This window comes from Macroventuria anomochaeta (genome assembly GCF_010093625.1).
Source record: "Macroventuria anomochaeta strain CBS 525.71 unplaced genomic scaffold BU25scaffold_36, whole genome shotgun sequence".
NCBI lineage: Eukaryota > Fungi > Ascomycota > Dothideomycetes > Pleosporales > Didymellaceae > Macroventuria > Macroventuria anomochaeta.
The window spans coordinates 262,979-279,816 of record NW_022985397.1 but is presented as its reverse complement, the minus strand read 5'-3'; the positions used below and the strand labels follow the sequence as shown (position 1 = coordinate 279,816).

General features: G+C 50.2%; 5 protein-coding genes across 5 annotated transcripts; 4 read left to right on the top strand and 1 right to left on the bottom strand.

Moving 5' to 3' along the window:
- Window positions 1-3,074: 3,074 nt before the first annotated feature.
- On the top strand, window positions 3,075-3,341 carry BU25DRAFT_349945 (uncharacterized protein; the record flags this gene model as incomplete). The annotated part of the gene is made up of 1 exon (XM_033703282.1): window positions 3,075-3,341. A coding segment is annotated over one exon (267 nt), but the record flags the coding sequence as incomplete, so codon positions are not given.
- A 1,173-nt stretch (window positions 3,342-4,514) lies between these two features.
- BU25DRAFT_434127 (glycosyltransferase family 31 protein) lies at window positions 4,515-5,939 on the bottom strand (the record flags this gene model as incomplete). Its single annotated transcript, XM_033708840.1, has 2 exons — window positions 4,515-5,232; window positions 5,308-5,939. The coding sequence occupies 2 exons, from the start codon at window positions 5,937-5,939 to the stop codon at window positions 4,515-4,517; spliced, it is 1,350 nt and encodes a 449-aa protein (XP_033557759.1).
- Window positions 5,940-7,163: 1,224 nt separating this feature from the next.
- On the top strand, window positions 7,164-7,747 carry BU25DRAFT_461944 (uncharacterized protein; the record flags this gene model as incomplete). The annotated part of the gene is made up of 3 exons (XM_033710489.1): window positions 7,164-7,362; window positions 7,417-7,555; window positions 7,609-7,747. The coding sequence occupies 3 exons, from the start codon at window positions 7,164-7,166 to the stop codon at window positions 7,745-7,747; spliced, it is 477 nt and encodes a 158-aa protein (XP_033557758.1).
- Window positions 7,748-9,984: 2,237 nt separating this feature from the next.
- On the top strand, window positions 9,985-11,897 carry BU25DRAFT_414309 (DUF500-domain-containing protein). Its single transcript, XM_033707247.1, has 4 exons — window positions 9,985-10,036; window positions 10,126-10,229; window positions 10,344-11,431; window positions 11,483-11,897. Exons 1-4 carry the CDS (start codon window positions 9,994-9,996, stop codon window positions 11,502-11,504), a joined length of 1,257 nt encoding a protein of 418 aa, XP_033557757.1. The 5' UTR covers window positions 9,985-9,993; the 3' UTR covers window positions 11,505-11,897.
- Window positions 11,898-12,378: 481 nt separating this feature from the next.
- Window positions 12,379-15,779, top strand: BU25DRAFT_424816 (uncharacterized protein; the record flags this gene model as incomplete). Its single annotated transcript, XM_033708306.1, has 3 exons — window positions 12,379-12,567; window positions 12,621-12,734; window positions 12,783-15,779. 3 exons carry the CDS (start codon window positions 12,379-12,381, stop codon window positions 15,777-15,779), a joined length of 3,300 nt encoding a protein of 1,099 aa, XP_033557756.1.
- Window positions 15,780-16,838: the final 1,059 nt, after the last annotated feature.

The following is a 16,838-nucleotide window of genomic DNA, read 5'->3' as shown; positions in this document are numbered from 1 at the left end:
GATAATGCTGTTTGGCACAAATGGTGGAATGGCCAACAATGGGGCGGATGGGAGTCTCTTGGAGGCATTGCAACCTCTCCGATTTCGGCAGTGTCTTGGGGACCGAATCGCATTGATCTTTTCGATAAGGGCACAGGAAATGCTGTCGAGCACAAGTGGTGGAATGGCCAACAATGGAATCCGTGAGTCGTACCTAAATAGATACCGTCAAGACAATCCGGTTCTACTATAATATGTCTCGATAACCTGGACCCTTTTGCAACAGGAGTCAGTAATTAGACTACGTAGTGGAACAGTACGGTATCCAGTCAATAAATGTTCGGTGCTGAAGCACTAGTAGGTTGAAGTGAATTGATTGCATTCTGTTATCTTTGCTTGAAAGGGAACCATAGTCAACCACACAGAGTTGAGAATGTTGACATTACTTCGGGAAGTTTAAGAGTGAATCTTAGGATAAAAAACGATTCTGATTAGCCACACATGATCATTGCTTTCATTAACCATCTTGACAATGAGAATTCTAATCTCTCGACTAAGCCCTCTCATTATGCATTGAAGTACTAGCTACAAATTGTACACCACCTTAATCACATCGATCCTTGACTTATTCTGAGCGTCAACGAAACATGTCGCTCAAGCAAACTGAGCGTGATCGTTCTATAGTCGCCTTGCGAAACAATCGTAAAAGTAGCATCTTCCCAGTTGAAACCCGTACAGATAATCTCCCCCGCCATCACCGCGATACCGAATATGATATTGCTCAGCTTCCCTAATCCACTCAACGAACCACCTCTGCGTCCAACCGTGCGCTGAAGATTCCCTGGGACACACCCATGCCCACCGGCATGTCTGGCATCACGCCGAACGCTTCAAAGCCCTCGTTACCTAGTAATGTATTACGACCATAACATGGCCTACGGCACCGTACGGCTCGTTGATTGGCTGTACCGTAGTCACCGTAGAGTCAAAAGTGCCGTAGTACGGCCCATCGAAAGCACTGATAGCTCTAGTGTAACTACGTGGCTTAAGTCACATGATATCCTATTGTAGAAGGCACTGCCCGAAGGCAAGTGCACTTACCTCTGAACCGAGAGCTCCTGTACAAGAGCACCACTGAACAACGACACAGATAGTATGGAAGGGTTGAGATGGTTGAGCTGATTGATCTGAAGAGCTATATCGGGAATCGATCGAGACTAAATAGTAGAAGGAATAGCTGTGAGAGTGTTGGGAAGCAAACCGAACTAACCGAATGAGCTGGATAATCAGAGCAGTGGGCCGCTAGTAAATAGATAGCAATATAACCATTTACCACAGCCTCCGACCGACACTGCTCACGCAGTTACAGTATATGTAGAGCCCGATGCAGTTCCGTCGTCGGAAGAGGGCGTCAATATGAGCTTCTCCTCGTCTTCTAGGAGAGTTGTGTAGGAAGGTACCATAATCATGAACGTACAAGAGCAATGCTTCTGAGCTTGAAATCCTAATCTGAAGCGGGTGGTAATAGCGGGTGGTACTAAACAAAATCTCGCGACATGTACCCAGAAACGGTCGTTCCATGTCCGCAAGAGGAAGGAGACGACTGATACGCGGACGCAAGGTTGGCCATTCACCATTGAATTGCATTCACAGTGTCTATAATCACGGCTTCAGCATACCGAGATCGAAAGAAGGGGCTTATGGAGCACTGCTTTGCACCATATGTTGTCATTTCCGCCTCGACATGCCTCGCGAAATTTTTACTATCGTGTATGCCAATTCAGCATGCTGTGTAGAAACTGTCTTGAATGCATACTCGGACCGGTGAATACAAGTGACCGACGGGCAAACTCTGCCAAAACGTAATCCAGAATTGTCCAACCCCATCTAAATCGCTGAATAAAACCATGTAAAGACACTCTACTTCCGATTCAAACACTATCTCGCGAACATGCTTGCGGATTTTTGAAGCCTATAGATGTAGAGCCTACGACTGTTTTTGGCAGGTAGATTGGATGATGGAAAAGCACGGTTGTAGCGGCAACGGCCACTGTAGAATACTGATAGCTACGGTAAACGATATCGTAGGACTATCGGGTCGATGGAATACTGCGCTGTATTGATGTCTAGCTAGGAGGCGACGATATATACACGGCTTGAAACGTGCTAAACATGACCCGTTACAAACGTGTGTATTGAGGCTCATGCGCGACGTATATTGCAGCAGTCTGATACCGCAACAACGGTAAAGCGACAGTCGCGCGTACCAAAGACGAGAGGCATATCGGTGACCGTCAAAATGTGTGCACTGCCCCAAGTTTGGTACCCAATTGAACTCCCAAAGAGTCGCCGGGTAAATTCCTATGGAGAAACACTAGTGAATTAGCATGTCGACAGAGTGAATGTTCACTAAAATGTCATCAAAAATGAGCCACCATACCGTGAGCTACACTAATATGCCGGTAATTGGGACATTGGGATTTATGTAGTAGGCTTCAACGGAGGCATGTGGAGACGCTAAATCAGGCTTTGGTGAAGGTCACCATAGTACTTGGAGTGATGGCCAATCACATAAAATCACTTGGTAGTGAGCTAGTTTAGTGTACCAGTACCAAAGCGGACCTGCCAGAGCTACTGAAAGGGTGAAAATAAGGCTTCTCCGCACACATTTTGCGTGCCAGCTCTCATACCCATTGCTTCACCACCTACCACATTCCGTTCGCGAGAAATCCATACTTTGTCGGATAAGGCGATAAGCTTACTGTGCTGCGGCAGCGCCAGCTCATAGAACAAAAGTGCCAGAGGATGTGTATTGTGGGCTTGGGGGAAGGGGCAAACGGCTGGTATCTACAGTTTGCGTATATGGTGGAGGAGAGTGGTCGAAGTGGTTTATCTTCTGGGTACCTGCGCTATGCATAGGGAACTCCGAGCAGGCGTGTGTAGAGGTCGTGCGGGCACTGCGCACACAGCTGGTGGCGGGCGGAGAAGATGACACGAAACAGCTGTTAAAGCAGCGGCTGAGGTCAAGCTGAATAGGGCGGTGTCTTATTTGGGATAGAGCAATCAAATGTGATCGTCGACTATCTGCTGGAGCTTCTTTTGCAAGGGTTTTTGAGCCAGCGTTCTCAAAGGCAAAAATTCAATCAAGCTTCAGAGCAACTGGCTTGGTGCGTAATGACCCACTGGTGATGCTGTCGAAGCTTGAAGTCAAGCCTCGCCCGCCAACACCACCTCTACCAAGAACCACCCAATGCAGCCCGAAAACACCCAGTAACGCTACTGAAGTAGAGGCTCAATCAACGCGCTCCTCACCTTCTCCTATTATTGAGATGCTTGATCAGCTCAGAAAGGCACTGAGATGATACTGCACTCACAGAAGTTGCTGGCAGCCCGAGTGATCTAGCTTGAAGTGTCCAACAAAGCTGCTGGAGACCTACCAAAGGAATTGTTAGAGGATTTGTAACTGCATGAGCAGTTTCGGTTGGAGGCTGTGGTCAATGATTGTATTGCTATCTGTGTTGTTGTTCGGTGGTGTTGTTGTACTGTCACGGTTCAGGGTGCTCCTGCCTGTTGTACCTCACCTCCATGAGAGTGACTGCCACGTCACTAGCGTTGTTTACAGCTACTCACCTATATATACTGTTCGTAGCTTCACCCAATACAACCCCAGTACAATCTTCAAATTCTTCCCTTTGCGTACAGTTCTTCACTGAACTCTGACATGTACAGAATCTCTCAGCTCAGAGGTAAGTGCGCTTGCTCTCGTGCAGTGCCTTCTACAATAGGTTATCATGTGACCTAATCCACGTAGTACCGGAATTGATTGTCAATCAGACGTTGGCGCGCAGGTAGAAGGGGGAAGCGCATGGACATAAGGCACGAACAGGTATAGACAAGCAGGGCAAAAGGCACTGCAAGCGCTGTGGGTGACAGAACACAATTAGCACACGTGTGGGATAGAGGCTAGTGGTTAATTCTATATATTGTGCATTGCAGCAGGTTTTTGTGATGTTGAGTAATTGTGTGCAAAGGCCCAGAGGTTCATTGGGGCGGGCGTTTCGCATGTGGCTCACGTCTTACTTCTTCTTGTCTGAAGTCTAGGAAATTTCACATCTCTATGCGTGTAAGTGATCGTCCATTGCCTGTGTTTGCCTACCTAACTGCGTTACAACCCTGTAATCCTACCAGGCCCCACTTCCCGGCACTGCTGCTCCACTTTCCAATGTTGTGCCTTGACCTCCTGCTCCGCTTCTCTGCCCCCTCTAAGTTAGCTCTCTAGCTCTCTAGCCCAACGCGCGTCTGCTCTCTACCCAATCACTAGTAGACACTGTGCAGTGTTTTTGACGGTCTTTCTTCTGTGTTTTACCCGGCTAGGAAGCGGTGTATCTTACCCGATTTTGTACTACAGTGTACACCAATATTCGCAAATATTTTGCGTATGCTAAAAGTTCGAATTGTGGATATAAAGACGGTTTCGTATTGTCGTTGTCGTTTGTGGTAGTAATCGAAAAACTTTTATTCGAGCTGCCTGTTCTCTAGATGATCCAACCCATATGGTCGTTGCAAGTTTGATCCATGGCACTCACGTACTTTGCTAACCTGTCTACCATCCAACCAGAGCGGACCGCATCCAGGCTTCCCTCTCCCATACCCAAACCCCTTTCTTCCGTCTTGTCACATTTTGAAGCGGCAGTAGAATACTCCGAACACTGCAATGTCGCCCTTCGACCCAAGCGTACTTCACTCGAGACCAAACACATAGAAGTACGGTACGAGAATTGCAGGCACATGGCATTGCTTTCGCATGCCGACCTGCAAGCTTCGAAAGAGGTGTGCGCCTCCCCGTCCTTCAAGGCATGTTTACTAAACTCAGGATTTACGGAGTAATTGTCCCATTCCGTTCTCTCCTTACTCAGGTAAGGGTGTATGTATCCTTTGAATACATTGGCATGCCGCAAGGGAACGTCTCTTGGATGCATACGCTGCCACTCTTGTTCAAACTCCCACAACGATCGGATTTCGTCTTCGGGCATGTGGTGGTAGGTAATAACGGGATAGCACCACGGTTGCCTGTTGATCTTCGTGATGTTGTGATCGAGCGTTGACACTGGATCACCTTGGAAGTGAGGAAAAGCCCACAGCAGTGGTATTAGGACGTCTTTCAAGGCTTTTCCCAGGACCATGTCTCCAGCCCATTGCTCGATCGTATACTGATTATACTCGACCATGTGAGCCCTCCAATGCTCTGTCACTCTTCTCACCGCCGGCGCCGATAGAGCGAACCCTGAACCACCATGAGCAAACAGCACCTCGCCGATGTACATCTACTTGCCAATATAATGCGGTATCTCAGCATCGAACTTAGACAAATAGTCTAGCAGATTGCCCCACATCAGGTACGTGTCCAGCTCGACAAAGACGAACCACTTCGCTTGGGGACTGTGGCGGAGAGCTTTATCGATCATGGGCAAGAATTTAAACTTGTCGAGCTTCCATCCAGGGTTGTCTAGCAAGCCCGACGGGCCACTTCCATCATGTTCAGTGCCGTCAATGGAAAGGCCATCTCGACCCTTCATCTTGAGCCGATGGTACAGTTCGAAATCCGGCACTGACTCTTTGAGATCTTGGCTAAGCTCGTCGAAAACGTCATGGATATGGCTCCCCTCGATATCTTCTTCATAATCGGAATAGATAGCATAATTCGGTATGCAACGTAATGTCGTATCGAGATGGACCGGCAACTTTTCGAGTACCTCGGTTGCGCCTGTCCGAAGGACGACTAGTACTTCCTTCGCAATGAGATTCTGGGGACAGTAGAGTGTGCTTCGGTGCTGGCTTGGTATGTTGGTACTGATTGTCGACCTCCGACATAGATGAAAGAAGAGAAAGCAGATGATTAAGGCGGTAAATACGGTACGATTTTTGCGCCGGAAGTCCACCCAGGACCTTCCTGTAGCCATTTTCAGCCACTCAAATGGAGCACGTCGGACCTCGAAGATGGAGAAGACCTGATCCAACTTTATTTGGAGTCGGCCTCGTCGGTGTCTAGGACTGGCCGTGATTTAAGCGATCAAATTGCGGCACAGCAGAGGGGCGTGCTCGGCCATATGCTTCGATCCAGCCAATCTGTCATCCTGGTACACCGGGTTGTTAGGTGGTTCCCACCGGGGTCAATTACCCGTTCAGCACTTAGCGTAGATAGTCCTTCTTAGCATCAGCTCCTTTGTCTATTATGCAATCAACAAAATACTTTATACTTGAACACACACGTTCCTAGCGTTTCGATTGCGCTACACGCAGAAAATCAAGTACGCTGCGAGCGTGCTATATATCACGCTACTCTCCAAACCTCCTCTTCGTTATCAAGCAATAACAGATGGCCAACAGCCTTATCTAACCATAAGATGGCAGCGACATAGCAACACAAGGATTTATGAAGTGATGGCGGCAAAGCTCTTGGCGGCGGCAGACGAGAGTGGTGATTGGCTGGAGCCAATGAAAGCAAAAATCGCAGACATGGTCGTGGTCATCCATGTTACTATAACATCAAAGATGTGTCGCGGTATCGGCAATGGAGGACTATCAAATAGGTGCTTTTGAAGAAGAGTTACTGGAGAGCAGTTTCCCTGAAGAACATTGTTGGCCTGCTTCACGTCCTGCTTTACATCCTGCCTTCCTCTTGTTGCAGTAAATGCAATAAGTGAAGGTGTAACCGCGCAGGGCAGTAAGTCAGGGGTAACCGCGCGAAGCAGTAAAATCAGTATATTCTGTTGTTCTGTTGTTCTGTTCTGTCTCTCACTCGACCCCCAGCGGGGTCTGTTTACATGACGTATGTATCTTGTGCAGTCAAGAGCAGGAGGTGCTTGTTGGAAAGAGCAAGAGCACCAACACACGTGGCACACATGACCTCCATACTCCATAAACCGTCACACCTCTACTGCTTACCCAGTCTACCGGATTCTCGGTCCAAATAGCCCAATGTGTACATTATCCGATGCGGCACAGCAAAGGATTCAGGCAATGTAACATGTATGAAACCTGAGGCATACTCGCAGAGTATTCTTCCTTGACTTGTTCCCCTATCCCCCTCCCGGATTACCAGCGTTTGTACAATAACATCAAAGAGAATATGAGGGCCCTCTTTGCTGAGTTAGGGATCCTGAGTTCGACACTGCTTACACCTCATGTCCTGCCAAGAGATGAAGGACGCGTCTGGACGACACCCCAGGGACTCAGTCAACGGCTCTTTCATCTTCCCGCGGACATACCCCCTTACTTTCCGCGAAGGCTCCAGCATCAACATCTCGTGGTCAAAAACGTACGAAAATATCAATCTATACTTCTACCAAAGGGGGAAAGTTGCGAACTCAGTGCAGCTTGTCAGTGAGTGCAGCAGCATGCTCTGGTTCTCGCAAACTCTACTAACGAGGCCTCTAGCTAACTTAGCAACCGAATGGTACCAGTGGGAGGTCCACGCCGAAGAGACAAACCTCACGAACCCATTCGTCTTCAGAATCGTCAATGCCCAGGGGACGACCGAGGAGCAGAACGGCGAGGGCTTCTGGAGCACCAGCTGGTATCTCACACGAGATGACAATGCAAGTAATTCGGCAACATTATCGTCATCAGCAGAATTTTCAACCACAGCCACGTCATCTACGCCTTCCTCATCGCCAGAAACATCCTCAAAGGGTCCGTCATCGACAACGACAGAGACGAAGACCGAAGCTACAGCGGCTCCAAGTATGGCAGCAGAGACGCATGGTAGGGGGGTCGGGAAAGGTACTATCATCGGCTTGACAGTTGGACTCGTAGTCGCGGGCGCAGTCATCATCGCGGGACTGTTGTACTACTTAAGAAAACGTCAGAGAAGCAAGGACGCATTGTCTTCGGCGCCGTTACCTGCTGTCTCTTACTATGACAAGGCTCACGCCCAAAAGCAGTCAGGGTATCATACAGTGCATGAGACCTTCACACAACCACCCGAACTGCAGAGCGCGTCGCCCTGCTACGAACTTCCTAGCCAGAAGTAGCGTGGAGGATAAGGTAGAGGCATCAACCCTACGTTGGGTCACAGACGTTATCATGTAAGTAATGGAAAGAGTGTTCTTGTAATAGAAGGAAAGATTAGCGAGCCATGAGAGGAGCAAAAAAAAAAGAGCGTCAGGGAATACATATCATGTTGCTGGTTCTTTTTGCTGCGGTGGAATCGTGTAGGGGTGTAATCACGATTCCCAGAACAGCATTGGATGAAATCTCTTTTAAGCTCACCGTGACTACGTTGGCGCCGAGTGCAAAGTTCTGAATAAAGAATCAGCACGGATCGTAAATTTGGGCTAATTTCTGCACCTGGGACTCCATTATACTGCTTCATGCACTAAAGTCTTTGTCAAATTGTAAGATAAATAGTGTATCTTCTCAATCATCAGTCTTAGAAGCTATCCATAGCGTCGACAACAGTTGATCAGCATAACTTACAAGCAGGCGTTCTTTCAATAATGAATGCCTATTAGAGAACATAAACTTCTACTGACACTTTACGCTCTTCTTGCTCCACACCTACTTGTACCACGGCAAATGGCGACCAGGCAGGAAAACCTGTCTTCTGATCGTTCAGGCTGCATCGCAGTGCCCTCATAGAACCCTCGCATGTTCACTAGACCCAACGTCCCAGGTTGAACTTCCGAGGCTGTTCAACATGTTTAATGTCCTGTCTCCTCTATATGTGCCATCCACTCCAGCTTGGTGTCCATGGTCAGCCTGAGGTATTTGCAGGTCGTCCCAGGTTTCACCTTACCCCGGTTGGTTTGGATGGGTGCGCTTGTTTCAATTTGTTCACATGACCTTGTAAACAGGGTTACTTGGAACTTATCTGGAGCGAAGATGGAAGCGTGGGTGCTGACCTAACTTTGTGCTTTCTCGAGCGCGTTGCCTAGTATCTCACATGTCTTCTCTGTACCGTTGCCGTATGCAAGGATAACAACGTCATTAATGTACCCTGCTGACATGGCGCCTGTCTCTTGATTGCATTGGTCAATCAAGTGTGCGTTGTAGAAGAGGTAAAGGATGCGCAATAGTAGAGGGCTATGGGGATGCCTGTGTTTGTCGCATACTCTCCAGATTGGAATCCCTCGATAGAGATGCGCGCATGTCTGCTGCTCAGAAGGCTTGCGACCCACTCAACTGCTTTCTCGTTGACCTTCCTTTTCGCAGCCAAGCCCTTGCGGATCTAGTGCAAAGTCAGAGTCTGGTGACTGCAACGAGATGGAGATCCTAATAACAAATATTGGCGTAACAAGCTAGCGCGATATCTGGCGTACAACACATGTTGGAGTTCAGTGAACTGTACGCAAAGGGAAGAGGTTGAAGATTGTACCGAGGTTGTATTGGGTGAAACTACGAACGGTATATATATGTGGGTAGCTGTAAACAACGCTAGTGTGACATGGCAGTCACTCTCATGGCAGGTGAGGTACGACAGGCAGGAGCACCCTGAACCGTGACAACACAACGTGGACTAACATGCACAGGTACACTAGACGAGACTGGGAAATATCAAAAGGCCAACTCTAGCACAAACAAGCGACCAGAATCTTGACCTTGAGCTACCGCGTTCCTGTACACAGCGGTAGATCTTGGTCAACCCTGAGTGGCCTTTGAGCGTCTCTAGCCCTGCGCCCGTGCCAGCATCCCTGAACGTGAGCTGTCGAACTACGAACCTACCTGAACGACTTCATCGCCACAGTCGTTGTACGCTGCCTCTCGTTCAGCATCGAGCTGCGCAACCTTGCCTTATCCATCCATGCGGCGGCCAAGATGTAAAGGCCCAAGGCTTGGCAACGCGTTTAGGTGATGCAGGTGACGAGCGGACTTTAGCGGCTGGCGGGGCGCGCGTTCGGACTACTCAGCCACACCATTCTGTCATCACACCTCGTTCTCCACTGCTTAACAGACGACCGCTGTCAGCCCTTCTTTCCCGGCAAACACATTTCCGCAGACACTCGAGGTTTCAAGATGGGCTTCAGTCTCAACAATCCGCTGCCCTCGTCGATGAGGAGTGAGTCCCTGTCTCTTATCGTGATTGGCCAGTCTCAGAAGTGGTGAGGATGGCCGCACTGTGACGTCGCTGACAGGTCTGCTCTGCAGGCGAGTGCAGGAAAACGGGCAAGATCCTGGCATCGTTCGTCGACCCGCGACAAGCTTTTGGACCGGACAAGATCATTCCGCCGTCTGTCCTTGCGAATGCAAAGGTGTGTTACTCTCTTCTTGAAGCTTCCGAGCTCCCCGCAATGCGCCCAGTCCGCCCAGGCATGCCCAAGCTCGAGGCTCAATGTACACCATGTACTGACGTTAGCGCGATATAGGGCCTCGCCATCCTCACAGTCTTCAAAGCTGGTTTCCTTGGTACAGCGCGTTTCGGTTCCGGCGTTGTCGTGGCGCGCCTCGCAGACGGATCCTGGTCGGCGCCCTCGGCCATTGGAACAATCGGCGGCGGCTTCGGCGGACAGATTGGCTTCGAGTTGACTGACTTCGTTTTCATTCTGAACGATGCATCAGCAGTGCGCACATTTGCCCAGGCCGGGTCGCTAACACTGGGCGGCAATGTTTCAATCGCGGCCGGTCCTGTCGGTAGGAATGCGGAAGCAGCCGGAGTCGCGAGTTTGAAGGGCGTAGCGGGTGTCTTCAGCTACAGCAAGACAAAGGGACTGTTCGCTGGTGTCAGTTTGGAAGGCAGTGGCCTGATCGAGAGGAGAGACGCAAACGAGAAGCTCTATGGGCGGAGATGGACTGCGCGAGAGCTGTTAAGTGGCCAGGTTCCTCCACCACCGGCTGCTGAGCCACTTTTGCGTGTGCTCAACTCGAGAGTCTTTTCTGGTGTAGGTGGCGCTGCGGCAGCGGACGAAAGGATGTACAATGACATCCCCGTCTACGATGATTCGCACGACAACGTTGTCTGGCAGGGCCGAAGCGGGTCCGCTATGGGTGAGGGTGTTAGGAGAGACCGCACAGGGTCGCTGGGTCAGGGCAGTCAGGCTGGCAACGGCGACTACGAGTACCGCGACCGTTCACAGCGCTCATCAACATGGGCAGACGACGTGTACGATCGACAGCCAAACACCGGTGGTGGTATCAACCGCTCCTTCTCCACACGTGCCAACCCCAACGAGACATTCGACACCATGACCAGCCGCAGCCGCGCATCTACTTTCGGCGACGACTATTCCTACAGCGACCGCGCGCCCGGACGACCTTCAGCACCGAAGCCAGTCTTCGGCCAAAAGAGGGCAAGCTTGGGCGCTGACCAGGCAATCGCGAAATTCACGTTCGACCCAGACCAGCCTGGCGACTTGGGCTTCAAGAAGGGCGAGGTCATTACCATCCTGAAGAGGACAGACAACGAGACAGATTGGTGGACTGGGAGAGTGGGCGACAGGGAAGGCATCTTCCCTAGGTAAGTCACCCATTACACTGCATGCCTAGTCTCAATTTAACCAACCCGCAGCAACTACGTCGAGACTGTGTAAAGTCGGCGTACGGAGCCCTCGAGTTACAATTTCTGCGTTCTACTTCGATCCTCCTGCTTCCGCGTCCAAAAGATACCTTCTTCGTATATCTAGACTGCTACATACAGTTCCTCAGCAACCTCGCGGACACACTCATCAATCTTCTTGGGCACAGCAAGGCGTCAAGGATCACCTGCTATGGGTCAACTGTTTTGCATGTGTTCAGGTACCTACACAGCTCACCATGATACCTTATCAATCTTTCTATTCTCAGCATGTCGACTTTTCCATCGCATCAATACTCACATGATCGTTGGCATATAATGGATCGGCCAAGTGGCTGGTCTCGATGACTGTCGTCCCTTTGTTTGATCAAACAACGCGCTGTAGCGTTGTCGCAACACCTATGCATCATCAAGTCTTGTACGCCTTTCCAGCACCCCTCACATTGTATTACACTGTTCACGAACTGCGCGATTTGTCTGCTGATTATTTTGTTAGTTCATGTTCGTCTCAGCCCCGCCGGATTTAGTTGGCTCATCACAGTGCTCATGTCACAAGCCAAAGACATTGTCCAGCCCAAACAACGAGCAAGCGCTCATTGCTCCAGAACCAGACAACGCCAGGCCGCTCCTCTATGCTTTCAGAGCACCCCTTTGTCCGAACACGCCTCCCATATACCTTTAGCACGCCTGTGCTCGGATCTATCCGCTTCGAGAATCACACAGAAAACTTCACAGCAACAGTTTCACAAACGCAAGTAGAACCGATGGCTTCCCGCACAAGTTTCATCCACTTTCCTTTTCACTCCATACACACCGCCCGCTGAGTCGAGAATAACAGCCGCGTTATTTCTATGCTGATGCACCGGTGTCTGCTCTCCGTAAAAGCCATTATGAATGCTAAAGGTGTGGTCATAAAGCCGGCTGGACCGGGTGCACTGCCCTCTCCAAGAGTTGCTGGCGCTGCTAATGGGGAAGTTACTTCCGTCAGCCCTGACACGAAATCGACCTCAGAAACAAACCTGCCTGATAGCGATACGGGAAGCAGGAAAAGACCTCGTGAGACCAGTCTATCAGACTCAGTAAGCCTGAATGACAACGACTTGCACTCTGAACGTAGCTGATATGAACCCAGCCAGATGCATCATCCAACACGCAGCCACAGCCTGCTTCAGAACAGACTCAGAGTGCCTCTAATGAACGAGCTTGTAAGAAAGTACGAAACGATCGAGAAAGTAAAGCCATTGATGTAGGTTGTCACCTCGTCAGTTCTTGGATGCGTACTAATACCTTGCAGCTGGTCGTACGCATGTGCTTACGAAGAACCGAACAGTGTTGTAAATGGCAAGGTCTTTCTCGGCCCTCCAAGCTGGCAAAGGAAATTGACCAATTCGACCTCACAATTATACTGCGCCAAATCAAGAGCGCTGATGAAAGCGCTTACAGTGACAACATCAAGCAGCTGGACGCTGCATATATTGCCTGGGCTGATCTGAGATCTAAAGAGGGAATCCTGGCCAGCAATGATGGAACCCCTAACGCTGACCTTGCGCAAGCTAAGCAGAATATGACGGACTCAATCTTTGGCTTTTTCGACCGCGAAAGTCTTCTCAAACTCCACCCTCATCTCAAAGGCTACCCTCGGCTGCGTACAGTTCTCCGCAACCTCAACCTATCACTGGTTGAGCTCAAAGAACTCGGTACCAAACTTCAACATACACAAGCCAGAAACAACACACAACGACAGCTTGAGGCCCAGGTTAGCGACCTTCTAGCTTGGCTGAGTCCGCCCGAGCCTTATCCTTCTCCCCCAGACTCACCCAGTTACAACGACGTCCCAACTCGGAACGATCAGGACACTGTTATGAGGGTGCAGCTCAACAGTCGTTTGGCCCAGGCGGCGGAAGAAGGAGCCAGACATCGAGAACACAACGATCAAGCCGATAGTTTGCGACAAGAACTGGATCCGGCCCCAAACGCTCACACTGACAACATGCAACAGCTTCAGCACCACTCTGCAAATATCAGAGATACAGCTGCACATGTTTACGCTCTCAACGATGAACAACCCAAGACATTGATTGAACAACGCCCTACAACAAGCAATACCGAGGAGACTCATTCACAGCCCACCGAATCGCACAACGCAACTGACGAAAGTGTCGTCATCCCCTCAACATCTACGCATGGTGATGGGTGCCAGGAGCAACCAAAGTGGGGGCCGTCCGAAGAATCAGCTCTGACGACTGCTCGATCCATGCCACAACAGAAAGCTAATGCATGCACCGAACTACAGCATCAGGATAGAATGGCTTGCTCCAAGCTGCAGACCTATGGCGAAGCTTATAAAATCATCATCAACCAGCTGATCGACGCAGAGAATGGTGGCCCTCCACCACACTTATGTGACCTTCAGATGCCGGATGCTGAAGCTTGTTACTACAGACTACGCACTCTCTGGGATACGGCAACGGAGATCAATCGAACTACAGCAGGAGCAGAAGAGCTACGGACTAACCTCGGCAAGTTTTACAAGTTCGCTTTCTGCATGCGAGAGGCCCACTGTCTTTTGCGGGTGTTAAACCACTATGGCTTCACCTTCTCGGCTGTACTGGCCACAGGCTGGGACCTGGACAAGATGCGCTCCTTGCAGACAGCGATGATAAACTTTGTGTACGAGGAGCCTTTGATCTGGTCGAAGCCAGATGTAGACGCGATATGTGCTGCCTTGCAGATTGTTTCTAATAGGAAGGCGCAATTTGTAGGCTGTCCGTCAGTCTCATTCGCATTGGTAGTTGCACCTAAGCAAGTCGCCGCAACCCAGAGTAAAGATATACCAAACAGAGGCAACCCACCCGTAGTTCAACAACCAGCTGGTAATGCTGTACAACAGGGACAGGCAGCCCTACCGGCGCATGCAGGAAACCTCCTCAAGCAGATCATCGGTCTGCAGCCTACCCAGGCACAACCTTCCGCTCCTGTTTCACAGCACACGGACACCAATAGTAATGCTGACTTGGTGCAACTGGATTCCGCCCCTGTCAATGCACTGTCACAGATCCAGAATCTTGTTAATGCTCAGAGCCTTGTGAATGCTGGAGCAACTGCCAACGTTGACATCTCGGCAAAGGTTTTTTGTGCACCGGATGGAAAAGTCGTGAATCACACATATCCTAGAAAATACTGTGACAACAGGAGCAAAAAGAAGTGTAAGAACCAGAGATGCTACCGCCTTCATCTGCACTACCCAGCTGGATCGAATTTGCTCCCTGCACTACCTGGCGTACCATCAGCATCGGGGCCATCCCACGCGCAGTCGGGCTTCGAAAATGCGAACCACTTTCAACAGGTTACACAAGGAGCGCAGAATGTTCAACCTACTGCACAAGGTACAAAACAACCACCCCAAAAAGAAGTTACTTGCCAACATGACGACGCCAATGGTAAACATTGCACAAGACAAAGCTGCAAGTTTCTACACATCAACCCTAGGCCCGCCAAGTACAATGCCAATGCTGCAATTATTGATGCCATAACCCTACGGACCGCGCAACAATCCTTCGGACGCGCTATCATGGCTGGTGCAGCATCTAATGGCAACAACCGCAGCACTGCTGCTGCTGAACAGAGACCTGATAATCGACCCAACATCCCGTGCCAGTACGAGAAGAAGAATGGTGGATTCTGTCAAAACGCCAACTGCGTGTACAAGCATAGTGATCCGAGGTCCAAGGCCTATCGCGCTGTGAACAATGGTCACCCTGCAGGCCGCCAGCAAAGAGGACCGCAGGGCAACGAAGGTGGTGGTCAAAATGGTCACGGAGGCGGACACCGCGCACCCAACGACTACACTTTCAATACCCAACAGCACAGTTTACAACATGCATTGGCTCAACAAGGACAGCCGGTACCGCTGAACATTCCACATTGGCAGCAAAATGTTGTACCGCTGCACAATATTCCACAAGCTCAGTCAGATCAACCGCAGGGTCAACAAACACCATCAAATGCAGGTGGCTCACAAGGTCTTAAATGCTATGGATGCGGTCAAATAGGCCACAAGAAAGATGTTTGCCCCAAAAAAGGTAGGGCTCAGGGTGGTGGAAGTGGTGGCGGCAACCGTGGCGAGTGCCATGGCTGCGGTCAACAAGGTCACTACGTCCGCAACTACGCCCAGAACATTGGACATCAAGGTGGTAGCAATGGAGGCACGTATGCTCAGTCAGCAACAAGAGCCATACGCGGAACGTATCATCCGCCTTGTCGAACTAGTCCAGCGGTCATGCACGATTGATACGGCTGCTACCGCTGCACATGTACGATTGATCTCATCAACCTACTCGCTCGATTTACTCTCGCAGCCACCATGCGAAGACATAGGAAGCTTTACAACCGAGACTTTGCACGCAAATCTTGCAAAAGACACTCGACGCTATTGACCTGCAACCCAACGGTCACAGATTGCTAGATTCAGCTCAATGTTCCTTGACTCATCGCGCAAAACTAAAGGACCAGAACACTGCAACGTGCGGATGCGCACCCTTCACTGTCAATCAAAGTTTTCTGTGATATTATCAGCAAGTGGGCTGCTTCCTTCAACTAGAATGTCCCTTCCATACAATGCCACCACTTGGTTCAGCGACACTTACTGAGCGTCATCAGCCATGCATCTCCTAATCTCCCTTGCCTGCACGGCAGTTCTACCTTCAATCTGGGCCAATGCCATCCCACCAGAGCTCACAGCCCACAGTATCGATGACATGACAACCAAGGAAAACATTCCGATAGTCGAACTGCGGCTCACCTTGCCCTTCGGGCTTCTCTACTGTCCCACGAGCAGGCGGCGCACGCGACGAGATGATGTAGGACCATACCCGTTGCAACGGCAACGGATACTCGGTCTTCTGCTGTCCTAGCAATGCAGCGCAACCGGTATGCACTTGGCGAGGCCATAAGAGTTCTGGCAAATGCAGAGGTGGAGGCAAATGCAGAGGTGGAGGCAAATGCAGAGGTGGAGGCAAATGCAGAGGTGGAGGCAAATGCAGAGGTGGAGGCAAATGCAGAGGTGGATGTATGGCTGTTGAAGCTGAGGGCTGGTCGTTGAAGTATGGGTGTAAGTCTGGACATCAGGGCGCTTGTTGTATGATTACGCAAGGAGTTGCTCTGTATGAGGACTGTCGATGTGAGGGTACCGCACCGGACTGCGCGGAGGATGCGGAAAGGGGTTCAAGCAGTGCAGTGCAGAGTACCCACATATCATCTCTTCCGTTGCTGCAAGAAGGAGATAGGAGGGTCAATCACTATATATGGAGGTAGATTCAACGAACTTCGAATCGCCTATTTCTGGTGATAG